This window comes from Anastrepha obliqua, chromosome 2 (genome assembly GCF_027943255.1).
Source record: "Anastrepha obliqua isolate idAnaObli1 chromosome 2, idAnaObli1_1.0, whole genome shotgun sequence".
Classification (NCBI taxonomy): domain Eukaryota; kingdom Metazoa; phylum Arthropoda; class Insecta; order Diptera; family Tephritidae; genus Anastrepha; species Anastrepha obliqua.
In genome coordinates, this window is record NC_072893.1 from 87664784 (window position 1) to 87691332 (window position 26549).

Here is a 26549-nt window from a genome sequence, read left to right on the forward strand (position 1 = left end):
TCCGCTATGTAATTGTCAAAAGCTCACATGAATTGTGCAAAATGTTAATAGTGATGAAAAACACAAAACAACAAATATGATAAATGTCTGAGCGAAAATAAATTGTACAAAAACAGTACACCAGTATAAAGCAAAAACCACCAAAGCACAACGAATGCGAATGCGCGTACACAAAGCACAACCCGAACACAGGCAATGCCACCACCAACACCACCCCCTTTCCCATACACACTGATAATTACCAACAAAAACGATAAAACAACAAAACAGCAAACTAGCAACGACAATAACAATAGAAACTGTAGCTACTCGCAAGCAATTGAGCAGATACTCGTAATAGAGACGACGTACGGCAGCAATGCCACAGTGCACGAGTATCACTAAAAGTGTTTACAAAAAGAAATGACACTATGGCAGGCAAAATCCTAAAGCTAAATTTTTATGTATAAATTCGAAAATAGCACTATTTTTGAATATACTAGCAATAAGGTTATACAAATTATGAATTGCTTCGTATAATAAATTTCACGCTTGCATCAGATTTAATAAGATTCTTATTTCATTATTTCGAAGACCGAAAAATAAAATATCCTTTTATTTATTTAATTACGCTTTTGTAAATATATATACTTCATTTTATGTAATTTTAATTACTTTAATTTTCTGCTCATAAAAACTCATAATTACACTTTATTTGTTTTTCTTAATTTAAAATGTATCCCTAAGTGGTGTCACTTAGAAATGAGAGTGAGGTCAATTCCTTATAGCAGCTGGACTACACTTCCTACACTTTTCATATATCGGTTATGGCTAGATTAAATTAAGTTTCTTCTCTCTGTTAAATTAGAAATAGTCTGTAAGGTTAATCATATGCAGCTCACCCTTATTAATGCAGAATTCTTACCTCGAACACTTTGAGCGTACTCGAACAAAAGTAGGGGCATGAGGGTGGGCTTATAAAGTACGATGTTTGATTGTCGAGGAAGGAAGTTGTTATTCAGTTGGCATGTCTGAATATGCCCACATTAGCACTTGTTAAAAAAAGCAGTTCTCTCTTGGGCTATTGTTAAGCGAAGTGTATACATTTTTTAGTTTTTATTTCAATCAAAAATTAAAAAAGTTAAAAATCGGAAATATTGTACTCATTCAACTTTTACCTTCCTTTCATAACCTACGCCCACCGGTTGCCATGAATTTTATTGTCAATCGTAGACAACGACAAAACTATTGATAATCATGTGATTTTCTGTACATAAGAGAAACTTTCAAGTATCTAAAAGTTTAATTAAAGAAATGTCCTTAACATATTAATTGCCAACGGATTTTACGATAATATTCAACGGCGGCCAAGAAGAAAGCGGTGTTGGAAAGCGGTATAAAGGTGCTATATATTGATTTATCAGCGATCGCCGATCTGCTTTGTTGATTATTTTGCATTTTATAACTTTTGTAATATGTCTCATATTATTTTATGGCTTGGCCTCACGATGTACAGATTGCAGAGGTGTGACCAACATCAGGCCGTTAACCGGTTTTCCGTGATTTTGAAGGAATCCGATGATTGGCGGCTTGTTTCAAATAAAACTGTGGCTATGTTGGTAATATACGAAAAAAACCAACCCAACCATTGTTCACGTTATTTCGTTGCCGTCTGAACAACGACTGATTGGACGGATATGTGAATAGGTGGGGAGAATTCTGCTGTCGAGTACCCTGTGACGTGGCAGCCGAAGTTACTCTCACGATTTTGCTTCGGACTACCAAACCCACATCCTTAAAATGTCAGGGACCACATACGACGAAACCGTATGTATTACTGTTACAACAACAACAACAACAACATTAACGAAATCGAAATCGTAAAAATCAGCATTGCGCTATGAAAATTGGACCAACATTTTTTGCAAATATCAGCCTACTATAAAAACAGTATAAACAGTACTGTATACATGAAATTGGAGCATGAGGACTAATGTATAACAACCCCTGTTACACGCTTCAGTACAAAGGCGTGCGACATGGCCCTTAGTGTGTTAAAAAGGAAACATATCTAGGTTTTTTGTGGTTTTTAGTCACTGTGCAATGAGTATATCACCAATACAATATCATCATCATCATCATCATCACCAACAACATCGTCATCGTCATCGTCAAAGGCAACAACAACCGCAACATTACCAACAGCTAGCTGGTGAACCATCACTAGCAGCCCAACTCTGCAGCAGCGACAGCAGTTCGCCAGTTAGCTAGCTGACAGCAGTAGTCAGAACGAATCGAGAGGAGCAAGCGTTTGGACGTGGTCGGTATTGGCAATCGACAATCGGCATCGACATCGGCAAACGGTCGTCTGCGTCGCTGCGTCGCGTATGCCATTTGTGCTGCTGCTCTTTCAAATAGTCGCGGGCCTAACACTCATTTTATTTGTTATTCATTATATTTATTATATAATTAATGCAATTGCCGGCGATTTACAATTACAACAACAGCAACAGCAGTTGCAACAAAACGTGAATTCACCACAACTAGAAAAACCATTTATAAAAAAGTATCGACATCAACGCATCCCAGTAGCGTCGACAACATATAGAAAATCGCATTTTTTTACAGCAACCACAGCAACAACAACTGGCGAAAAAATGCAAACAAGCGACGATGCAAAGTTTATAAAAAAGTGAGTGAATGTAAAAGGCAAAACAAAATACATAATAATTATAATAAAAATAATTAGTAAGGAAAAAATTTACATGCATAAATCACATAAAAATTGTGTTGCAAAGAAAATAATAAAAAAAGAAAAAGAAAAAAAAAAATGCGGTGAAAGATGAGCTTACATTAAACAATACCCCTTTTTGCGGGACACCAACGAAACACGCCCCAAAAACAAGTGTGCCTCATCACAAGCGTAGTTGGCGTTAAACAGCTCAACCCACTACTTAAAAGTACATAAATTTATGATTTCAATTGAATTTTAAAATATATGTATGTATGTAGGTACGAAGAAAAAAGTAAAAGTATGACTAACAGTAATCGAAAAGCAAGAAGAAAAAATTGCTCAGCGAAAAGCTGATGAGGAGCACCTTTTTTCCCAGCGCCTAACTGCAGCTGAAATGTGTGTGTCAGCGTTATCGATTTTCCATTTCCACCGCGTTTTCCGACTGCGCGCCGACCGACACGCGAAAATACATATTGTACACAAATACATATAAGTACATACATACGAATATACGGCTACGGTGTGCACCGTCGTCCGCACACGCGTCTCTTCGATCCAACAACACGCTGACGTAGTTAGCTGCTGCGTATGTCGTTGATGTTCGGTGGTCGTTTCAAATAAGGGATTTTCATCACAACGACGTCAAACTAAATATTTCATTTTTCATTTAACAAAAGGAGAATTGGGGTGCAAAATGAATTTTCACTTATTTGCTATGTTTAAAAAAAATCATTTTTTTTATTAAAAAAAACAAGAAATTTGCAAGAATAGCACATTTCTTATTTGATTTTATTTTATTTTCAAGCAGGAATTTCTAACGTTTAGCCGCACTAAGTATATTATACATACATATGTATGTATATGAGTTGATAGATTAAAAATATACAGCGTCTTATGAGATATTTTTATTTTTCATGAAAAAAAAAATTAAAACTTACATGTGCTAAAAAATCCATATAGCTAGCAAAAAATGAAAAAGTTTTTGACCAGTCACAAAAACAAATGCACAAATAAATCACATACATACGTCCTAGAAATGTTAGGCATGCTCTTAAATTAAGCATCGTCGCAAGGTTTCGATTAGCCATCACTATCGGGGCCTCTTTATGGCATTTCCGAACTTCCTCAAATAAATTTTTTCTACCACAATGCAATTATGTTCATATTTACGCTATTTTTTCACTTCACAACAATAAAAAAAATGAGAGGAAAGTTTGCACACTTTTTTTAAATAGGTACAATACAATTTCGATGGATTGGTATTTTTGAACGAAAATAGTTTTCTTAGGTACAATATGTACAATTTTTTTTTAATTTTTTATGAACAAAATCGTTTAAAACATCTTAAAAGTGGACCTTTGCTATACTTATGTATATATATATTATTTGCACTTACATCCTTTTTGGGTGTTCGACCGAGCTCCTCCTCTTATTTGTGGCGTGCGCCTTGATGTTGTTCCAAAAAAGGAATGCATATCAATTGGAACAAATATTTTAATTAAATTTTCACTCCATGAAACATTTTGAAATGTTCTTTTTCCCGGTGCACTGGGTTCCTGGGAAGTTGTTTAAACTGATTTATGAGTGATAAGGCTTTGTTCGCTATATCCTCATATGCGTTTCTTTATGTCAGTACTTCTTTAAAATAGTAGCGAAGGTGAATCTGACAATGTTTTATTGGGGATCTAAGAACTCGAAGTGCAGCCGTTTTTCAGCTAGTTCCCATTATAACCAATTAAAAGTTACGAATTATGAATAAAGGACAACTGAGTGGTAAATATTTGAATATTTGATTCGTAAAAATCACCGTAGCAGTATGAAAATTGAACCAAAATGGGACATTTTTGTGAATATCTGCTTACTATAAAAACATAAAAGAACAACTTGCAATGTCTCATGAAGGCACAAGATAAGGTCCAATGCCTCGATTAGCCCTCTTAAAACGATATAAGATAAGCCAAAGTGTTAAGCACGTATTTTACATGCCTTGCCAAGTCCACTTTACTTCAACGACCAGGATTTATAATCGGCCAAGAACTCACATTTCGGCAGAATTTCCCAAAATTTAGTGCTGAATGTGTGACGCGATTACAACAAGATTCTTTCTTGGCATATTTTTGCGTATTTTACTCGCATGCAAAAAATCTAAACAAATAAAGACCTCCTTAATGTAGATATGCTATGAATAATTTTAGTTTTAAATTCATATTTTTCAAAGAAATAAGGACACCCTTAATGTAGTTATACGAGCGATAATTTCGATTTTAATTTTTAAACCCATATTTTTTAAAAGCAGATAACATTTTGCGAATTTCCGAAATGCTGTGTATTCATTCCTGAAGACACACATACATATATACTTGTACAAATACATACACAAAGAAGTACGGATTATTTTTGCACATGTTTAGGTTCTTTTTCATGAAATCATCTACAATAAATGCAAAAAGTTTATGAGTTCTGTTCAAAATACACTTTTCAAGATACGTCTGTCTTGCGAGACTTTGATAAATGTACTTGTATTTTTTTTAAATATTTTTTTAATGAAAAGGAAAGTACCAAATATTTATTTTATAATATTTTTTTTTAATGCAAATGAAAATACCAAATATTTATTTTATAATATTATTTTAAATGGAAATGAAAATGTATACTGTATGTGACAAAAAGTTCAGAATTATTTGAAGTGTAGCGGAGCATTCAAAATTAAGTTTAGAAGGCCTGGCATTGTGACATTTGTAAGCTTGAATAGCAAACATTTTATTGTTGCGTTGTCATGGTAATTTGCCAATGCCGTGATGGCAGATTGTTTGCACTTAATTTTTTATCGTTTAATGGAAAAAATAATTTTCAATATATATATGTAGATATAAATCGATGTCAGAAAAAACTAAAGTATAAAAAAATTACTATGGATTTTTTCCTTTTTTTGTGTAGCGCAAATATTTCTTTTGCTTAATGTAGAGCCCCAGCTACGCGCTCATTCGCAACTCGTTCATTACTCAGGTACTTCATTGCTTAAATGTTTGTTAAAAATGTTGAACAATTCGTGCAGTTAAACAAAATTTGTCAGTTTTATTGGTCAGCATTTGTTTAGTTTTCCAACAGCTTTTGCGCTCTGCGTATAAATTATTTATAAAATTTAACAAAAGCAGCTGACGAAAAAATCAAACTAATCAAAAAGGCTCCATATACTCGATCTCATGCACGAATAATGCGCAACGAACAGGTGTGCGCGTACTCGTTGCTCATTTGCGCGGGCTGTTCGAAAATGTGCGAACAAAATCGAGTTCTAATTTAATATAATCGGTAAAAACAAATTGAGATTTGTTTAAGAAAATAAATAGGTAATAAATAATAAGTAATATACTAATAAATTTATATATCGCCATATACTTGTATGAACAATGATATTCTACGATATGATATCAAAACTGGGCAGTATTTAAAGTGGCGGTGCGTACGTATAAATGTGCCAAAATGTGCTAATTGCAGACCATGCTAAATTTAAATACCATAAATACATAATAAATAAAATTTAAATGGTTTGTCAGAAGCGCGAATTAGTGAGCGGCATGTCAAACGGAAATAAGTAAAAGTGCATCCTTATTTACAAAAAAAAAAATTCTCAATTAACGTTGAAGTAAACACCGCTTTAATACTTAATAAATACTTCAGTACTCCGTGTTTATTAAAACGTCTTTACTTAAACCCTTAATTTTGCACACTAACTAATTCACAATGCAAAATTCTGAAATTATCTGCTGTGCTAAATGCGTTTTATACTTTTTATTTGCGGTTTTTATGAAGCGCCATTTATTATTGATTAACACAATCATTGTATTATAAAGATAAAAATCAAATTAATAAATAAAAGAAGGTAATCAATTCTAATAAACAATTATTATCGCGCAGACGTTGGAAAGGAGGCACAATTGAACCCCATCCAACGGATAAGGCACTAATTGTCAACTATCAACTGGAAGCGACGGTTTTCGGCGAGCAATCAAGTAATCCGATGATTGAGGAGAAAAAGGTAAGTTACCAGATAAGTTAAGACTTGAAAAAAACAAAAAAAACACAATAAACCGTTTGAAAGAACTGTACATATTTAATAATTTTCAGTATTTTAAATAATATAGGGTGTTTTTTTTAGAGGTTAGGTTTTCAAGATGAAATAAAACGTATATAATTTAATGTTATGGCCAAAAATTTAGCTTTATTATAAAGATAAGGGTTTGCCATTATGTTTTAAAAATAATTTCGGGCAAGTGGCCGCCGCGGCTGGCTCGAATAAATTCCAGCCGAGAGGCCCAATTTTCGACGACTTTTTGCAGCAATTGTGGCCGTATGTCAGCAATAACGCTCCGAATATTCTCTTCCAAGACGTCAATCGTCTTGGGCTTATCTGCGTAGACAAGGGACTTCACATAGCCCCACAAGAAATAGTCCTGCGGTGTTATATCGCACGATCTTGGAGGCCACGCCACAGGTCCACGGCGCGAGATAATGCGCTCACCAAAAGTTTCCTTCAATAAATCGATTGTTGCGTTGGCTGTATGGCATGTAGCGCCGTCTTGTTGGAACCAAAGGTCGTCCACATCAACATCGTCCAATTCAGGCACGAAAAAGTCATTAATCATGGCTCTATAGCGCTCTCCATTGACTGTAACATTATGGCCGGCTTCATTTTTAAAGAAATATGGACCAATGATTCCCTCTGCCCATAGAGCACACCAAACAGTGACTTTTTGAGGATGTAACGGCGTCTCAGCAATGGCTTGTGGATTATGTTCACTCCAAATGCGACAATTTTGCTTATTGACATACCCATTCAACCAAAAGTGAGCTTCATCGCTGAAAAAAATTTTCTTCGATGCGTCGCGCGAACCGAACCATTATTTTCGTAATAAATTTGCACGATTTGCAAACGTTGTTCAGGTGTAAGTCTATTCATTATGAAATGGCAAACCAAACTGAGCATAAACCAAGTGACAGCTGTCAAAAAGACCATCTACGAAAAAAGTAGTGCCAACTTGAAAACCTAACCTCTAAAAAAACACCCTTTATAAATACGTATACCAGCAAGTGCCTGCGGCTTCCCTTGCGTATAAAATGTACTTGACACTTACAGCCCACTGCAAACGATGGCATATAAATATTTTGACTAGTGCGGGCTATTTGTTCCCCCTATTTTGAAATATTTACTTTATTTCCATAAATTATAGCCCATTGTCTAACAAAAATCATATAAAATTAAAAAAATGTTACCAACTTTTTCGTTCCAATTCCCCGGTTTTGACATAGAATTGCTAAAATAATTTTTATGTGGTTTTATAGAATATTGAATTTTGGCACCGTAAAGTGTAAATTTGAAGTTGTTAAAAAACTTGAAAAACTTGTTGACTTTTCATAATTTTGGTCTTAGTGATGCTTTTGTTATGATGTTATAAAACTAAATAATGAACATCAAAAAAATTGTCACAACTGGTCAAAATGTTGTGCTAAAACCATTAGTGGTTTTCGTCTAAATTGGATGCACATAATTTTTATTATAAGGCGAATACTTTCTGAATTAAAAAATAAGTGGCAACGCCACTCCAAAATACTTTTTATTCAAACGTTCTCAATCATAAACTGAGTGACACCCATATTTTAATATTGAATTCATCTGCATTATTATTATCTACTATTTTCGTCTTAAGGAGTAGGTGGCAACGCCTTAGACAAATAATTAAAATTAAACGTTTGCTCGTTATTTTCAAAACATTTTTTTGGTGCCCGTATCTTAACCTTTAATTAAATTATAATATGTTATTCACATAAATTGTTCTTTAAAGTAATATGGCAACGCCATTCAAAAATGTTATAGTATTAAAGCTATCTATACCTATAAATTGATACATTTTTTGTACTGAACTAAAACAATACTTTTTTCTAGTGTTGCCATCTTTTTTTTGGTTTTCAATTAAGGTGCTGATTGTAAAAATTTGTTACATATATGTACATATATATAACTGGCGCGTACACTCGTTTTTGGGTGCTTGGCCGAGCTCCTCCTCCTATTTCTGACGTGCGTCTTGATGTTGTTCCATAAATAGAGGGGTCTACAGTTTCAACGGCAGATGATTTTTATGAGGAGCTTTTTCATGGCAGAAATACACTCGGACGCTTACCATTATCTGCGGAGCGGCGACCGCTATTAGAAAAAACTATTTCTTCATTTTGGAGTTTCACCGAGTTTCGAAACTTCGTTTTACGAATGGTAGTCACGCACCAACCCATTCGGCTACAGCGACCTGATTATTGAATATTGCTCCCTGATACTCTTCCGAATATTACTTCATTGTTTCAATGTTACAAATTTTTGGTTGTTTATGATTAAGATTTTTTATTGTATAGTATAACAATAGATTGGCTCAAATTCGGTATTACTTAAGGTACTTAATAACAGTGGATTTTGAATATGATAAACCCATATTCTTAAAAAGCACAAAATGTACTCTAAAATTTTATTATAAGCACTTACAATATAAATGCAATATCATAAATATCTTCTATCAACTACAATCACCTCAAAAATGGTACATGACTGCTTGAACCTTCTTAATATGCTAGGGAACTTCAAAGCATTATTACTGGGTTGGGACACGAAGGACACGCGGGAAATGTAATACCGGACCAACTAGCAAAAAAAGAGGCAAATATGCCCCTAATTGGTCCTGAACCATTCTGTGGACTTACAATTCTTAACGCCGGACAGAGGAATTTCTGATAAGCTACTTTCACTTAGCAGAATAGACTTACGACTTTTAACTGGTTACTTCCCAGGCCACTGTAGCCTGGGATATCACTTAACAGAAATTGGCCTCTCTGAGACCATCATCTGCCGATTCTGTAAAATGGACCCTTCAAAATTCAGAACACATTCTTCGTAAATATTCTGCACTAGGCTGCTGTGCCTTATTATACCTAAACTATGGAACAATAAACCCCAGAATGTGGTAAAATTTTTAAAAAGCCTCAAAAAAAGCTGCAAAATATAGGGTACCTCAGCAAGCTTTGCACAATAGATCTACTTTGGTCGCAGTGCGCAGTAGCCTAATAATAATAATAATAATCATAAATAAATGTATGCTCCACTAATGATTTTATTATGCGCCTTAAGATATGCTATTCAATTTCACACACATTTTAATATTTACATAGAAATCTTTCTTTAATTTCTTATGGTTCACTCTCTCCAAGTTTCAAACTTTTTTGGAATTAAATAAAAAATTTCCCAAATTTTCATCAGAATTTCCAACTTTTTATTCAAAATTTTACTAAAATTTTTAAATTCCGATTGAAATTTGATTACAATAAAGTGCAAGTTTGTAGTAGCTCAAAAAGCGCATTGGGTTTTGATAATTTTTTTTTACTGGCGGTCGAAACATATATTCCTTTTTGGGCACAGAACAATCTTTATGAAAATACGAGTGCCTGCGGTAAATCTGCATTTTGATATTCCATTTTAATTATAATTTTTGACATTTCTTATTCTAAGCAAGTCTAGAAATGCATAATTTTTTACAGACTACAACCAAAAAACTTGATGGTAATAGTTGATACTTATCTATATAATTCATTCAGTCACAATTTAAAAGTTTGCTTAGAAGAATCAAAAGAACGTGAAATTTTATTCAATTCAAGGCTCATTCACTAACGGTGGTGGCGCTAGACCAACATAAACGTTTTGTACGTTAGAAATGTAAAAGACAAAAGGAAATAGAAAAGAGAAAGGATGGACTATGTTGCATAGCCATAGAACTTTACTATAGAGCTAGAAATATACGGCTGTGGTGCGAACGGAACGGAAATTTTATTCAACTCAAGGCTCATTCACTAACGGTGGTGACACTAGACCAACATAAACATTTTGTACGTTAGAAATGTCAAGACAAAAGGAAATAGAAAAGAGAAAGGATGAACTATGTTGCATAGCCATAGAACTTTAGAGCTAGAAATATACGGCTGTGGTGCGAACGGAACGGCTTTTCGTCATTTTCTTTTATGTACACGGCGAAAGAAAAAGAAATTACCTGGTCTACCACAAGATTACCAGGTTTGCTCGTTAGGTATGATGAAAAAAATTTTGAAGGGAACTTTGGTTTCCACGTCACTGGGGATGTGCTTCACAAAATATAGCTTATGGTACTGTTATACCATAAAAATCAACACAGCCAATGCTTATACCATTGATTTGTTTGCGAATACGGTGAATACAAATGTGAAAGCTGCAAAATGGTGTGCCAGTGCTGCTGCGTGGATAGCCAATAGTAACAAGCTAGACTTTGTGGAATACATCCCAAGTGACATCAGCATATCTGTCAAATTCGCTCAGAGCCGAATAACGGTCTACTACGTAGTACACCTTTAAAAATCTTTAATAAATTTGCCTTGATTACGTTCATTCAATGTTCTACGTATCGGAACATAAGAGGCATAAACCGTACAAACCCGCTCCATATTGAATAAATCATTACTCCGCAGATTTTTTTGGCACACAATAAATAGTCATTTATTAACAACTCAAATTAAAATATTTTTTTTAAACGTTTTTATTATTATTTTTTTCCATCAGTTTGTTGCTAGAATGTGTGATAAAAAACATGATGGAATATTTTTTTGGTAGCCCTGCTATCCAATCAGTTATAATATAAGGTGGCGCAAAACTAATCATCCGTTTTGATTTCGATTAATTTTTTTAATAAATAATACAAATTATTTTTAGTAATTGGAATCTTTTTTAACTTTATACGCTTTATTGATTGTCTATTTGTACAATGCAGCTGTCTAGTTCACAAGTGTCAAATATGATTGACGTACGACGCCATCTGCAAATATTATAAATCTTCCGATAGGGTGATTAATTTTGAACTCCCTTATATTATATATTTTTCATTACATTATTATTTTTATTACTTAGCCTTACAAACCAAAAATTATTTTAAAACAGTAAAAGTTATAAGCAAATAAACACTAAAAAAGAGCAAAAACTGCAAGGCGACTTGCTAACCTCGATGGCTTAATTTGAAGAAAAATTTTATGCCACAAGAAATGGCGAGAAAATATTATAGACTTACTTAAAGTTTTAGGTCTCACAGTTGACACTTTGACCAGTATGCCCGATTTACATTCAGTATTCAGCGTTATCAAATTTTCTGGTCAACTTAAAAAAATGCATATTTTAATTAACCACATTTGAGCTACACTTCCAGAACATGAAAAGTTTAGTTTAGTGGCAAGAAACTACCAAGAAATGCACTTAAAAGCCTTAAGCGAATTTTCGTGCACACGATCAAATACGAGTATGAATGTTTGCACACACAATTGCATGTACATTCATATAAAAAAATATACTCGTATGTATGTAAATTGATAGCAGCATATACTTATACTTATATATTGCACGTGTGTACATATATACTCTGGAAAATATTGCGGAATTCCCAGTTGCGTATTCTTAACTGCAAATAATATTTATATGTGTATATATGACTCGAAGTACATATATCTCCATATACAAATGTACATACCTAGCGAAGTGCACTCAATTGGCATCCAGCGATACAAGTACATTTTAGTCGCTATCGATTTTTCGCTCATTCAAATCCTTTCACTAGTTTTTCTTCTTCGTACCAAACCCTCCACATAACTCCACCACCCAACGGTTGGAAAGCACAAACTCGCATAGCACTTTAACCTCTAATGATCGCCTTGCCACCGCCTTCGGTTTTCCTTTTGGAAGACACAATCATGCCCAGGGTGGTGGTGGTGGTGGTGGTGGTGGTAGTAATATGGTGACAGCATGAGAACTTATAGAAACAATTACCATACTCAAGTGTACATAGGTACATACATATATATGTGTGTATGCACAAATTACAAGCAGTAATAACAACCTTTGTGTTGTTAGAGTGTTCTAAGCCAGAACTTTGACGCTTTAGTTTATTTACCGCGTCCTCCGGGTTACCGCACAGTGGGTCGTAATCATTCAATGGGCTTTGCGTAGTAAGGGATTAATGTGCACGCCTGTAATATGAGCGGATACATATCAGGACAAAGGTACCACGATTAGGACTCTTTATACAGGTATATTGCAAACTCGTAGGTTCACAAAACGAAATTTTATCTAAAATTTTCACAGGTCACATTCCCACATACATGTGTACATATAAGCAAATAGCAAAACACTTAAAAATATAAAAAATGTATGTAACAAATTTTTGTTTTTATTACTTAAAAAATTAATAAATAACACCGCGTTACACACATTCTGTCCTATAAACCAAATATACTTTTTCGGAAAGGGGATAAAAAATAAAAATACACGTGTATCGGCGAATTTCATGTACACGTCACAATTTTTTTTTTTTGTATTTTATAACTTTAAACGAGCAATTTTTGTATGCATATCTGTATAGCCACACGATCTCAGGATTAGCTTAACGGATTTGAATGAAATTGGCACACAGATAGTGTATCACATTTCTAGACTTTTCACCTAGGTGTTGCCACTGACAATGTTTCAAAGGGTTGCCACCTGTTCGAAATTAAAAAAAAAATTGCATGAGATATGCCGATGTGGGTATCAAAAGAAAGGTATTTCACTCCGCATTACAATAGAGATATAAAACCACGAATTTTTTTATTAATTTTATTATATTAAAATTAAAAACTGTTACATTAAAAATTTTAATGCTTTTAAAGAAACTTAGGCCTTTTACTTTTGTGTTTGTAAGCATTTGTGTCAGTATCGCGACAAATAGACCAAAAGTATTCACCAAGCATATGCGTAATGTCTTGTCCTTTAAAACGCTTTTCAATAGCCGCAATGTCCTGATGGAACCTTTCGCCATGTTCATCGCTACAAGCTCCTAAATCACCAGAGAAATAATCTAAATGATTGTGAAGGAAATGGATCTTTAGCGACATTAATATGCCCATTGCGCCATATGCTGAAATCATTTCTGCAACAATATTTTTATAATTGTCAGCTCGTTTGTTGCCAAGAAACTGCTCAATAACGGCAACTGTGCCTTTCTATGCACGTTGTTCGATAGCATTCAATTTTGATGAAAATTCATAACTTGCAACTATTTTCTTTATCTGCGGACCACTGAAAACACCTTAAATTATACACATCATTAAAAAAATAAAGTTACTAAAAGCCTTCGTAAAAAAATACCTGCATGAATCTTTGCGCCACTCAGTTTCGGAAAAATATTGCGCAAACTTGCAATCGCCTCGCCCTCACGATCCAGTTTTTTAACAATTTTTTTTTTTTTAAATTTCACATAATAAAAACATTTCCACGAGCCTGCCTGCAGAAATTCAGCGCGATTGGATCACGGAAAATGGGTTAAAAATTGATCCAAAGTTTTTCACTCAGGCGGACTACGAGATCTATATTTCATACATAAAAAAAAAATTCTGACGTGTACATGAAAATCGCCGATACACGTGTATTTTTATTTTTTCTCCCCTTTCCGGAAAAGTATATTTGGTTCATAGGACAGAAAAAAAGTTCGTTTTTGTAACGCAGTGTAATTGGCGCGTACACTTCTGTTAGGTGTTTGGCCGAGCTACTCCCCTTATTTGTGGTGTGCGTCTTGATGTTGTTCCACAAATAGAGGACCTACAGTTTTAAGCCGACTCCGATCGGCAAATGATTTTTATGAGAAGCTTTTTCTTGGCAAAAATACACTCGATGGCTTGCCAATGGTATTCACGCACCGACCCTTTCGGCTACGGCGGTCGCCTAACTTTTAAGTATATATCTATTTATTAATAAAATAGATACGTGAAGCAGTTTATTTGTAGGTGATGAAAGCCCATTAAAAAATTAAAAAAAAACACATTATTTCTAATTTATTGCGACTATTTTAAATCCATCAACAGCCGAATAAATATTATTACTTTAGTCAAATTCAAAAAAAAACATTTATAGTAATGCAATACAATTTCAGTTTTGCTTGATCACTGCAGCGTTTTTCAAGCCAAATTCTCATTTTCTCTTCTTCTGGATGGCGTATGAAAAGTATCGATATCGATAGCTGAGAATGGCAACATTGAGTGAATGGTGTTGACATTTCAGTTCAGTAAGTTTTGGCAAGTCATCATAAATTGTTTAACGCTAGAACAAGGTTTCCAAATAGGGGAAATTTACTTTGAAAAAAGTATACCTGTTCACAGACCACTTCGCTCCTTTTACGTGCATCAACGGTTCTAATTTCTTTTGAAATGACATCGACTTGGTTCCAACAAGACTGTGCAACTTGCCATTCAACGCATAGAGTTATTGCAATATTCAAACCATCATAAGGCCAGATTTATTGGAAAAAGTAGTCAAAAACTGGATTGAACGGATGGACTATGTAGCTCGTACCCGCGGCGGATATCATATAAAAAAAAGAGTACCATGAGATATCTACCAGATTACCATATAAAAATTTATTCCAATAATATTTCAGTTTCGTATTATCATTTTAAGTTCTTAAGCTCTTAAAACAACACTCCATGCAAGGAATTGGAAATTACCCTATCGTAATTTTTACAAATGGCGTCGTACGTCAGTCATATTTGACACTTGTGAACTATACAGCTGCAGTATCCAACCAGACAAACAATGGATACGCCCATTGCCCATAAGGGCAAAATGAAGATTTTTATCGCTCAATATAGTTTTTTCGTTACTTCGTGAAAAAGTTAATCCGAAAAAAATTGGTTATTAATTTTGTATATACGCAACTATGCCCTTGTCTTCAGCGACGGCTACTACAACCTAATCTTACATAAATATAATACTAACCTTAATTAGGCACAAATATCTGAAAGAAATGAAAATGGCCTCTATTAATTAGACCAGTATTAGAGACAATTATATCATTTTAATCGTAGTAGCGCATCATGAGTGCCTCATTTGGTATTTATTGGTTTATATGTATGACAAAAATCTCTAATTTGCCGGAAGAATGCCATAACTCAAAAAATCAGAACTCCGAGAAAAATCGTTTCAAAGTTTTCAATTTGCGCTGCCTCCCTAACTGGAGGTAATATCTGCATACTCATCTTAATTTTTTTTAATATATTTTTTTTATTTTTAGTTTTTTTTTTTTTTATATTATGTCGATGTAAATATTTGTTAATTTATGAAACAAAAAAAATATTTAAAGTGGTCTACGTTCTGTTCACACAGACGCAGATTTTTGCCACTAGTAACGCACTGTCCATCAATACGTCTGTTATACTAATACTGGCAGCTATTGTAGAAAGCTCTTGAATCGCTCTTGGTTTATGGTGCTGCTTTGCTGAACTTTTTTTTCTTTTTCTTGTTTTTTTTAGTTATTTTTTGAAATAAAGACAATAAATCAGGCTAAGCGCAAAAGTGCAAAGTGTTTCTTACCAACTTACTGCCGTTCGTACCTACACACATACAACTTCTAAGCACTTGTAAATACTTTTATGCCTACAGATACACCTACTACTTATAGAGGTGCAATACTAAAAGTGGTATACTGTATAAACGTTTGTACATGCATAAATATATTTGGGGTATTCCACGTCAAACGGATCAAATGCATGCCCAAAAATCAGAGTTACAAAAAGCTGTTATGCGGCTCAACCAATTGCTTTCACGGTCATTCAAGTAGAAAAAGTGTGCTTGAGCCTGCGTGCAAGCTGCCTTATACAGTTTCGGTCGATAAGTATCATATTAAGTGGGGGGAGCAGGGTGCGCAACACAGTTAAAATAACTATGTCTCAAAAATGATACACTTATAAGTATATACTTTCAAAAGAGGTTTGTTAAAAAAATAAGGTGAATTTTCAAATAAATTCTTTCTTTGGGTGAAGCGCAAGCGCTCAGCAGATTTGCCTATTGTTTGTTGTATTTTATTTTTTTTCTGACTGCGTAAGATTTGTAAAGAAAACCTCGAGAACGATGGTGTTGCCAGATTTTCGAAATATAAAAAAAAATTAAAAGAGACGTATTAACGGTATTTTTCAAAGAATGTATTAAAATATTGAATATATAAATATATATAATAAATTGTATATATACATATAATATAATTAGCACGCACACCCTTTTTGAGTGCCGAGCTCCTCTTCCTATTTGTGGTGTGCGGCTTGATGTTGCCCACAAATGGATGGACCTGCAGTTTCAAGCCGACTCTGAATGACAGATATTTTTTATGAAGAACTTTTTCATGGCAGAAATACAATCGGAGGTTTGCCATTGCCTGCCGAGGGGCGACCACTATTAGAAAAAACTTTTGTTTGTTTTGCTTGTCTTTCACCTACGTTCCTTTGAATTTGAATGGTAGTCACGCACCAACCCATTCGTCTACTTCCGATTTTTGTTTTTTAATATTGAGTACAAAAGATATTAACAAATTTGGGTAGGGCTGCCACCTGTGGTGTTGCCATCTATCAAGAAAACTTATAAGAACCAGTACGCCTTTTTCTGTCATTTAATTTTAAATTAAAATGTTGGATGATTCACAAATTTTTCGTTATCTGCTGAAGAAATTTTTTGAAAAAAATCCCGTATGCACAAACATATGTACAAACGAGTTTGTACACAGTATAAAAAATTAATTGCTATTTTGTCAAAGAATATTGGCGAATATCCCTCTATATTCTACAATCTATAGCATAGGATGCTTTTTTAGCTACATGAGATCTATCGATATCGATAACTATGCTTGACAACTGAGAATGGCAAACTGTGTTGACATTTCTGTTCAGTAAGGTTTGAAAAGTCATTATGAATTATGAGCGCGAAGACGCTCCAAATCGTGGAAAGTTACTTTGAAATAAAAAGAAAACATAAAAAAACGCATATACGAGTAGTACATCTGTTTGCAAGGTTCATAGAGCACTGACGGCATCATGGGTTCTTATTTCTTTCGAAATGAGGAAGAGGCTCTGGTTACGCTGAATGGCAAGAGTTATCAAGCCTTGCTGACTGCATTTTTGTTTCCAAATAAAAAGCTAAACATTGAAGGTATTCGCAACTGGCCATATAGCGCGCTTGGCAATCGATTTATTACAATATTCAAGCCACCATTGACGCCATGCGGCCAAAATTAGACTGATCGAATGAAACATGTAAATCGTAGGTCGGGACATATGCCGGATATTATATATAAAAAATAAATGCCAGCTTATAATAAATAAACATTCCAACAATTCAGTTTCACATTTCAGTTCTCAAGCTCGTAAACACACCCAATATATCATTGCTATACCATAAATACCTTCTGCTCAAATATGAACGAGACGTTATCAATAAAACGGTCCGCGGATGACATATAGCAAAAATAAATTTTTTGTTTTTTGGTAGGACTGTTATAAGCTTACATGGCAAATTTCAGCGTGATATGTCACATAGTTTGTTTTCTGTGCTACTGTAAACAAGTCAAGCTCGAGTGTGTTCTTCGAATTCTCTTTTATGACTTCAATTGTCTCAAAATGTTTTCCATGGAGCGGCAACTTGAGCTTGGGAAACAGGAAAAAGTCACATGGAGCCATATCAGGCGAATACGGTGCTTGCGGAACGTTATTAACATTTTTTTTGTTCAAATAATCGCGAACAAGACGTGATGTGTGAGCTGGTGCATTATCGTGATGCAAGAGCCATGACTTGTTGTCCCACAATTCCTTCCTTTTAAGACGAATGTTCTCGCGCAAACGCTTTAAAACGTCTAAATAATATTCAGCGTTAACCGATCGGCCTTGCGGAAGGAACTCCGAATGCACCACACCTTCGTAATCGAAAAAAACAGTCAGCATAACCTTAATTTTTGAGCGACTTTGGCGTGGTTTTTTGGGTTGATGTACGGCCCTCTTTGAACGATTTGTACCACTGGAAAACACGTGCACGAGATGGAGCAGAGTCCCCATAGGTTGTCTGCAACATTTTTAAGGCGTCTGAAGCCGAAATTTTGTTGGAATAACAAAATTTCAAACAAATTCTTTGTTCAACTTGAATTTCCATCGTTAAATTCGAAGAACACACTCGAGCTTGACTTGTTTACAGTAGCACAGAAAACAAACTATGTGACATATCACGCTGAAATTTGCCATGTAAGCAAAAAATTTATTTTTGCCATATGTCATCCGCGGAGCGTTTTATTGATAACGTCTCGTTCATATTTGAGTAGAAGGTATAAGTCTCATACATAAACAGCTAAGGGTAATTTTCTCAAGTAGCTTTTACAATTTATCTGCCTTTTAAAGTAGTATTTTCAGAACAAACGAAAATGTGTGTTTAAGGCCGAACATCGTCTTCCAGGTTCTCTAGAATTTAATAAAAAAATATTTGTGATGTTTCAAGCTACGTATCCATCTGACAGCTTTGGAGATATACAATTTTAAAGACAAAAATAAAAGTCCGGATTTTAAATATAACTCGCCTGGCGCCATTGTGAAAATTTTTCAAAATTCATTTGGGTTTCAAAGTGCCTCATATAAGACTTTTATATCCCAAACTTAAAAAAGATCAAAACTCTACTTCCGTTTCGCGTGCTTTTTGATGGGGTCTTATCCAACTTTTTACACCAAATAAACTTTCCAAACATATAAATTTGGTTCGTTGAGTTCATTGTTCACAAATTGGACTGATCGTCAGCTTTCCAATTTTCGAAAGAGCGGGTCCAACATGGCGGATGAATAAAACTATAATGGATTTGAATGAAACTTGTTCCGCGGGAATTTTTGGGATCACTGATTAGAAATCCAAGGTTAAATTTCTAAGATTCCAAATGCCTGTGACTTGAATGTAAATAAATATAATTCAAGATACTGTAGAGTGCTTCAATTTACTTTACTTGATACGGTTAACGTGGAACGCCCCTTGTGCGTACATACACACACACATACAAATATGTACATACATAGATATTTAACCATTCAAACTTGGTTACATATCATAGTTGGCAACTTCTGTTGTTATGGATTGCCGTTTCGTCATCATGGCAACACGCGTTTGCTAAAATAGCAAATAGCAGAAGTAGTGGAAGGCTGTGCTGGCTATGATGTCTGATAAAAAAGAAAAAGAAGAAATAAATAAATAATAAAATCAGACAAAAGTAAAAATTAAACAAAAAAGTGGATTGCATTCGTTACCACAATTGGATGAAATATTCGCAACCACTTCATTATTTTAGTTTCAATTGTTAATCAAACATACACGCATACATATGTATATACATATTTATCCATACATACGTATACAGAGGTGGGCATATGGCACACAGTACTTTAAATTTTGCTACGCAACTTACTGGCCAGCCGGCTAATGAACGCATGAAAGTCCTCTATTTGTTATTGTAATTATTATACTTATTCGATTTTTTTTCTTAATAATTTTTCTTTGTTTATACTTCAGATGCCAATTGGCACAATATTCAATTTGAAAATTCACTTTGCGCTTGGCCAAACGCACCACAGTGCACACTCATCCACATATGCGTCACAAACACACATACGCAAATGCCAACCCATTCATTACTCGTATGCCTGTCATGGACAGAATTCCACTTCAATTAAATTAATAATTTTTTACATTTGTTTAATTCTTGCACCATTTACCCACTTGAAAATTACAAAAAAAAAAACAAATATTTGAGTATTTTTTATTTTCGTTTCATTTTATTTAGTTAAAGCCTGACTTCTTTTGTTTGAGCAAAGTGAGTCACGTTTCGCACTTAGCTATAAATTTGCGCATAGTAAAATTCATAATTCATGCAAACGTCATTGTCATCCCCAACTCTCGATTTGTTCGTACCCACACCAATGTTATCGTCATTCTTATCTCTTTGTTTGCATTTTGTTTCCATAATCATTTTCCATTTAAGAAAAACAATAAAATACTCATAATACAATAAATAAAATCAGCACATAAATAATATTTGACACATTGATTCTTCATTCAAAAGGTATGGCGACATCACTGAGCGTCTAAATGGGCATTTAAAGTTCAACAACTTATCTAAGCCTCTATTTTTGTTCATTCAAGCAATTTTTTTTGCTAAAAAGATAAAATACTGTATAATTCGCTTCCTGTATAGTCACAAAATCAACACATTAATAGTCATTTCGTGCAGCTTATTGTTTTGACATTTTTATTTATTCCAGTCGTTCATTTGCTCTTCTTGTTATTTCTTTATTTAGTCACATCGTAGAGTTAGAGATGCGTTATTGTTTTTTTCTAACTGTGCAATATGGTAACTATTTATTTGACGATATTAGCTGTATTAACGCGAATAATCCATCAAAACTAACACATTTCCCACAGTTATTCTCACACAATATTTAAATTAAGGGTACATCTGCTTTCACAAAACTAAACGCTTAGCATGTGAGTTTAATTGAATGACAGACAATGACTAAGTGTGTTTCTACCATGAAAAGATCCTCATAAAAAAAGCAACTGGCGTTCGGAGGAGGTATAAAACGGTAGGTTCCTCCATTCGTCATCAAGAGGCATAGCACGAATTGGAGGAGAAACTCGGCTAAATTCCTAGCAAAGGATATGAACCAGTGCATACACCTGTGTCAAAAATAATAGCAAGCCATGTGCCCTGGCAAAGTTTTGACTATTCATTTATTTTGTAATACATTTTTTTGTTTTCTTTATAAAAATATGGTTTATACTACAGCAAAAACTATATAACTTCAAATTCCAAACCGTATACAAAATTAAAAAAAAAATTATACGTTCAACTTTTTAATCAGTTCAAACTTCAAGTCGCTCATAAATTGCGTTGATTTTTGATAATTTTTCTGTTGGATGTACACGCCAATTATATAATAGACCATTTCTTTTTGCCAATCGTTAGCAAGTGGCGAATAGATGAATGTTGGCAACGCGGGTATGGAGCTGCTTTAAATTGCATGTGTTTCTACGACAGTGAGTTATGGGGGTAGTATGGTATTTTTTTTTTTTTTTTTAAATTATTCTATAACATCTTAAGATTATTGTGTGAAAGTTTGAAGTGCATTGGAGTAAAATTGACAAAGACACAAAGGATTAAGTATCTACCTCTCCAACCGGATTTCACGCTGCCGAAATCTTTAAACGCGTTTTTCTCACACTTGCCTTTTTTACGGTCGGTTTCCACTGTAGATTCATATCTACTGCACCGATTCTTTTCAAATTTGGTTTTTTTGTTTCTTTACTTTATTCACGAGGTAATGACGTCGAGTTTTTTTTTTTAAATTTTGTCATATTTTAAAACAAAGTTTTCAAGTTTTTTTTTATGAAAAATCGGTGTTTTGACTTCAAAGCGCTTTAAAAAATTTAAAAAAAAAAAAAAAAAAAAAAAAATTCGACGTTGTTACCTGCGAAACTTTATTAGCTGATGAAATCAATTTGGTTTTTTGATTTTAGTTGATCCAGTAATGAGTTCTGAGGGACACCGCAATAAAACTTTTTTATGAGACGTCCGCGAAGATTCGCTGCCACCAACTCATTTCTTCATAAAAATCAATGAAAATTTCACACAATATTCTTTAAATATGACTTTATAATGAAGTAATTTTAAAATTTTGAATAAATCAACTGTGTCGACAAAAAAAATTTCGAAAAATATGCTTGTTTTACACCGAATTAACCATACTACCCCCTTATACCAGTCTAATGAGCAATAGCCATACTCGCTGGCGACGAATCTTGGTCGATAACTTTGTTGTTGCTTTTGCGTGCAAATTTTTTCGTTAAGTTAATCGACCATAAAGATAGCGAGTGGAAAAATCGCGAATGGAAGAGGCCTAATGTATACATAATTAATTTTGCGGCACCTAATAAATATATGTATATTTTGTTACAAGCTATAACTCTAGCATTGTCTATTGGCTTGCTTATATCCACAAATTAACAGCCAGCCCAAATTAAATTTTACTAAATGTACTTCCTTACTTCTTTTTGTGTTAATTAATTTAAATCTGTTTTTCTTTAAACAAAGGCGACTTTTAAAAATGCTTAAAACCTTCAAAACCACTTGCACGTGATGAAAATTCAATTCTTTATTTCAATAAATTGAAGAGCTTTTCAATAAAAAGGCTATGACTGCATTGATTTGTATACAACATCGAGAAATGCTACGTTCCAAAGAGAATTCTTCGCGCTAAACATCTTGCGGTCACTGGCATTTCGCTTATGGATAATTCTTCTAAGACAGCACGAATTTCGTCTCTGTTTTCTACTTAAATTTCAGTACAAAATTAAATTTTGGAATTTTCGTTTTTATATAATATTTTAATTTATGAGAATGGTTTGTTTACATCGAGTTCGCTATACGACTGATAATTTTTCATATATATTATTTCTTATTTCGTTCTATGAATTATTGCCAACCATAAATAATTTGTATTCTTTAAACAGCTTATTCTCTAACATCTTTCATATAGAAAAACTATTTTTTACTTCCATTTAATAAATATTGTCGCCCTTTATTAAAATCATAACTTCGCCATTCGTGTTTACTTTCCCCACAATTGCTTGTCCAATTTCTTTTCGCACTTCCAATATACGAGTATTGTGAAAAATAAGAACAGTCAAAGGAAACTGTGACATCATCGCTTTTGAATCCTTGCCACTTCCACTCTTTCCTTATGACCTATTTAACACTTCCGATGTAAAACCGCACAACACCTTCCGGCATTGGACCGTAGCTGTCCACTGCTAATATTCTCCGTTGCAGGCCAAGCCCTGTAATAGAAAAAAGCTTAATTATTAGCTTTACATATAAACGCACGCGAATTTGCACGAGTAGAAATGTGTTTGAGCTCCAACTAGCCACCCAGTGCATATTTGCTCGTTTTTATTATAAAGTAATTTCAGTTGGGTCACCGTTATTTTATTCTTTAGTAGCCATTTGCATTTGCGTGTCAATGAGAAATTTCATAACTATTCACAAGAAATAAAAGGTCACCTTAGCGAGAACATTTCTTACATAGTTTTCATTAAGTTTCGAAGAAAGCAAGGACGCACTATTTCATGACTGGCGCTCAATCCATCCCGAAAACTTCTCTCACGCTAATCGATATTCAAATGGAGGTTATTTTTTGGTTTAATTACTGTGCCTTCATGTATATTTTTTTCATTTTCATTGGAATCGCTTAATAATAGACCCATAATTATTTGGGTGCGCATTTCAAGCTGAGACTTTTTGAAAGAAAGTTTTTAATTGTGTTAATTTGTCTTTAGGCGTGGAGAGCAAAGTGCCCCCTCAAAATGAATAATTTCGGAAAGTATTTACAGAGGCAGTCACACTATGCACGAAAAGAGCTTTTCGAAAGTATTTTTTTGATTTCCAAGAAAAATGAGAAAGAATGCGTGACAGATAAGGGATTTATAACCGAAAGTGATACAGTTTTCGATATTTTGATAACGTAAGCAACTTGATTTTTATTGTAAGAAACTACGAATGCATAGCGTAGCAGTAAGCCGATTCCTTGATCAAGGTATAATCCAAAATTTGTTAAGGTTTTAAAAAAGGTTACTTGTAAAATACTTGCTTCTTGTAATTGACACTGCAAGCTTAGCCTCAGAGCTGAATAAATGTATATTTGTATTTGAACTCGAAGCAACAACACTTCAGACTACTTCCGTAAAGCACGATTTTCGAAAATTGATGAGAGTCTTCCCGTAGATGGCATTCCACTAGCTAACAATGTCAAAGATCAGAAATAAGTTGATTCGGCGAATGATTTCTCCGCTTTTTCCGAATTCATCAAAATGTCTGCACTGAAGTCAATAATGGTTAAGTTAGGTTAGGTTGTAGCGGTCCAATATGGGACACACTCAGGCTCATAGCCCATTCTGATGTGGCATGTGGAATTTGTCTTTATCTCTCCTAAATAAAACCAGTGAGAACTTTTAAGCAATATTAGAAGATCGCTGATTTCTACAGTACTGACATCTTTCAGCTCATTAAAATATTATCTACCCGAAGTAGTGAACTCTTACATCTGTATGGAAAAGGTCGGTGTAACAGACAGTTGCTGCAGAACTCACCCCACTATAACGGAAATCAGTGTGCTAAGACTATGCTTATTTAGGATTAGCAGAGATTCTGTGCCTTATGTATTGAGAGTCGGTCACAATTGTCGCGCTATTCTGCAGGTGGATTCATTACACCCTCTTCTATTCGTTGCTCTTACAGTTTTCTCAAAAATACCATAAATAGGCTATATGTGTACAATGTCATTGTCTATGTACTCATCAGTCAACTTGGTGCAAGTCTCGCTAGCTTATCGACGCTGCAGTTCCATTGTTCCCATTGTTACCTTTGGCTGTTTTTTGGAGAACTTTCCGCCGCCTGGTTATCAATGAAAATGTAGATATCATCTCCCAGGTAACGCATCACACTGAACCAGTGTCACGGGTTTTACTATTGCCATCAGTTCAGCCTGAAAGACAATGCAAGAGCCAGGCAGCTACCAGCTTCCCTTCGGCAGCTTCCCTAGATTCTAGGAATATACACCTCCGCTCATCCTACCCTTTCTTTGAGCCATCTGCGTATACATGGACTATAATATTTAAAATTTATTTTTTCGAAATTGCTTGCCAAAAAGTTGTCTGATAGCACCTTTATTCTTAAGCAAAGTCTCAATGCCGTTGGCTAGCGATAAATGTTTGGACGTCATTTATCATTTATTTATCAGCAATGAAATGTCAATATACTTCTATGAAAACAAATAGCCAACAGAAGCGTTTAACCGATGAGAGATTGTCGGGGGGCAAGAGGAAAATCGTATCAGCTGGGGATTAAACTAGCATTGGGCCTTTAACATACAACAGCATTTTCGATTGTTATGCATAAATGTTTATCCCATATTAATAAATAAATTATTGGGTTTAGAGTTGACTTAAAATTATTTAAAGCAATTCAAATAAAATGTTAGGATATGGTAGTTTTAGTTGGCCTAGAACTATTTAGCGTATTTTAAAGCCGTGACAAATCATGTGGCCTTGAAATAAGTACTATCTAATCTATCTACTAATCAGACAACATAAGCGGGCAATGCACTTTGATGGGTTTTAAGGAAAACTTTAGAACCGAATTGCCCAACTCTACCAAAATTGGAAGACAAATACATTTTTTCTATCCGAACGATCTCCTATGTATGCACTTGTATGTATGTATGTATGTGTCAACTCAAACAATAATTGAGTGAACGAATTCACATCATATGGCAAAGATTGATATGCTTTTATCGAGCTTGGTGTTCATTAACCTTCATTTCTTGTTTGCTTGTACAAAATAAATAAACAGGTGATTGGAAATAAATGTTTCAGAAAAAAATAACTTACCATATTTCCAAACCATTAGTTTGTGGACTCATATTTGTTAAGATTTTTTGCTTCTTTTGGTCCTTACTATTGCTTCCTGAAATATTTTACGTTCTTTTTTTGAACACGCTGAATGCTCGATTGTTTAAAATGGCTTAATATCAACCAAAGTCCTGTAATGATTATTTTATTATTCATATTTGATGAATAAATGAAATATAACCTGTAACCCAGATATTTATCAAGACAACTAGTATATGTGGGAGAAATGCAACCATATAATTTAAGGAATAATGAGGATTTTAGAATTATTATGCACAAAACTAGTAGGTCACAAAACACTATAGTGTAGAAAGGATGAAAATTATTTAATGAATTGCCAAACACTGTTAAAATCGAAAAAAATTACTATATAAAGAAGATTATTAATCGATTATATTAAAGAAAATATTGTATAAAATAAACGTAGCATTAAACAAACCAAACAAA

At 34.1% G+C, this 26549-nt stretch overlaps 1 protein-coding gene across 4 annotated transcripts in view; it reads left to right on the forward strand.

The window, feature by feature from the left end:
* The first annotated feature begins 2186 nt into the window (after window positions 1-2186).
* LOC129237190 (kinesin-associated protein 3) overlaps window positions 2187-26549 on the forward strand; it is a 102511-nt gene continuing 78148 nt past the window's right edge. The window contains exons 1-2 of one of the 4 annotated variants that reach the window (XM_054871703.1): window positions 2187-2671; window positions 6629-6749. In XM_054871703.1, coding sequence (XP_054727678.1) covers window positions 2367-2671; window positions 6629-6749 — 426 coding nt within the window. In that variant the 5' untranslated portion in view covers window positions 2187-2366. The remainder of the gene's footprint in view (window positions 2672-6628; window positions 6750-26549) is intronic. The other 3 variants (XR_008581748.1, XM_054871702.1, XM_054871701.1) reach the window with 3 other exon arrangements.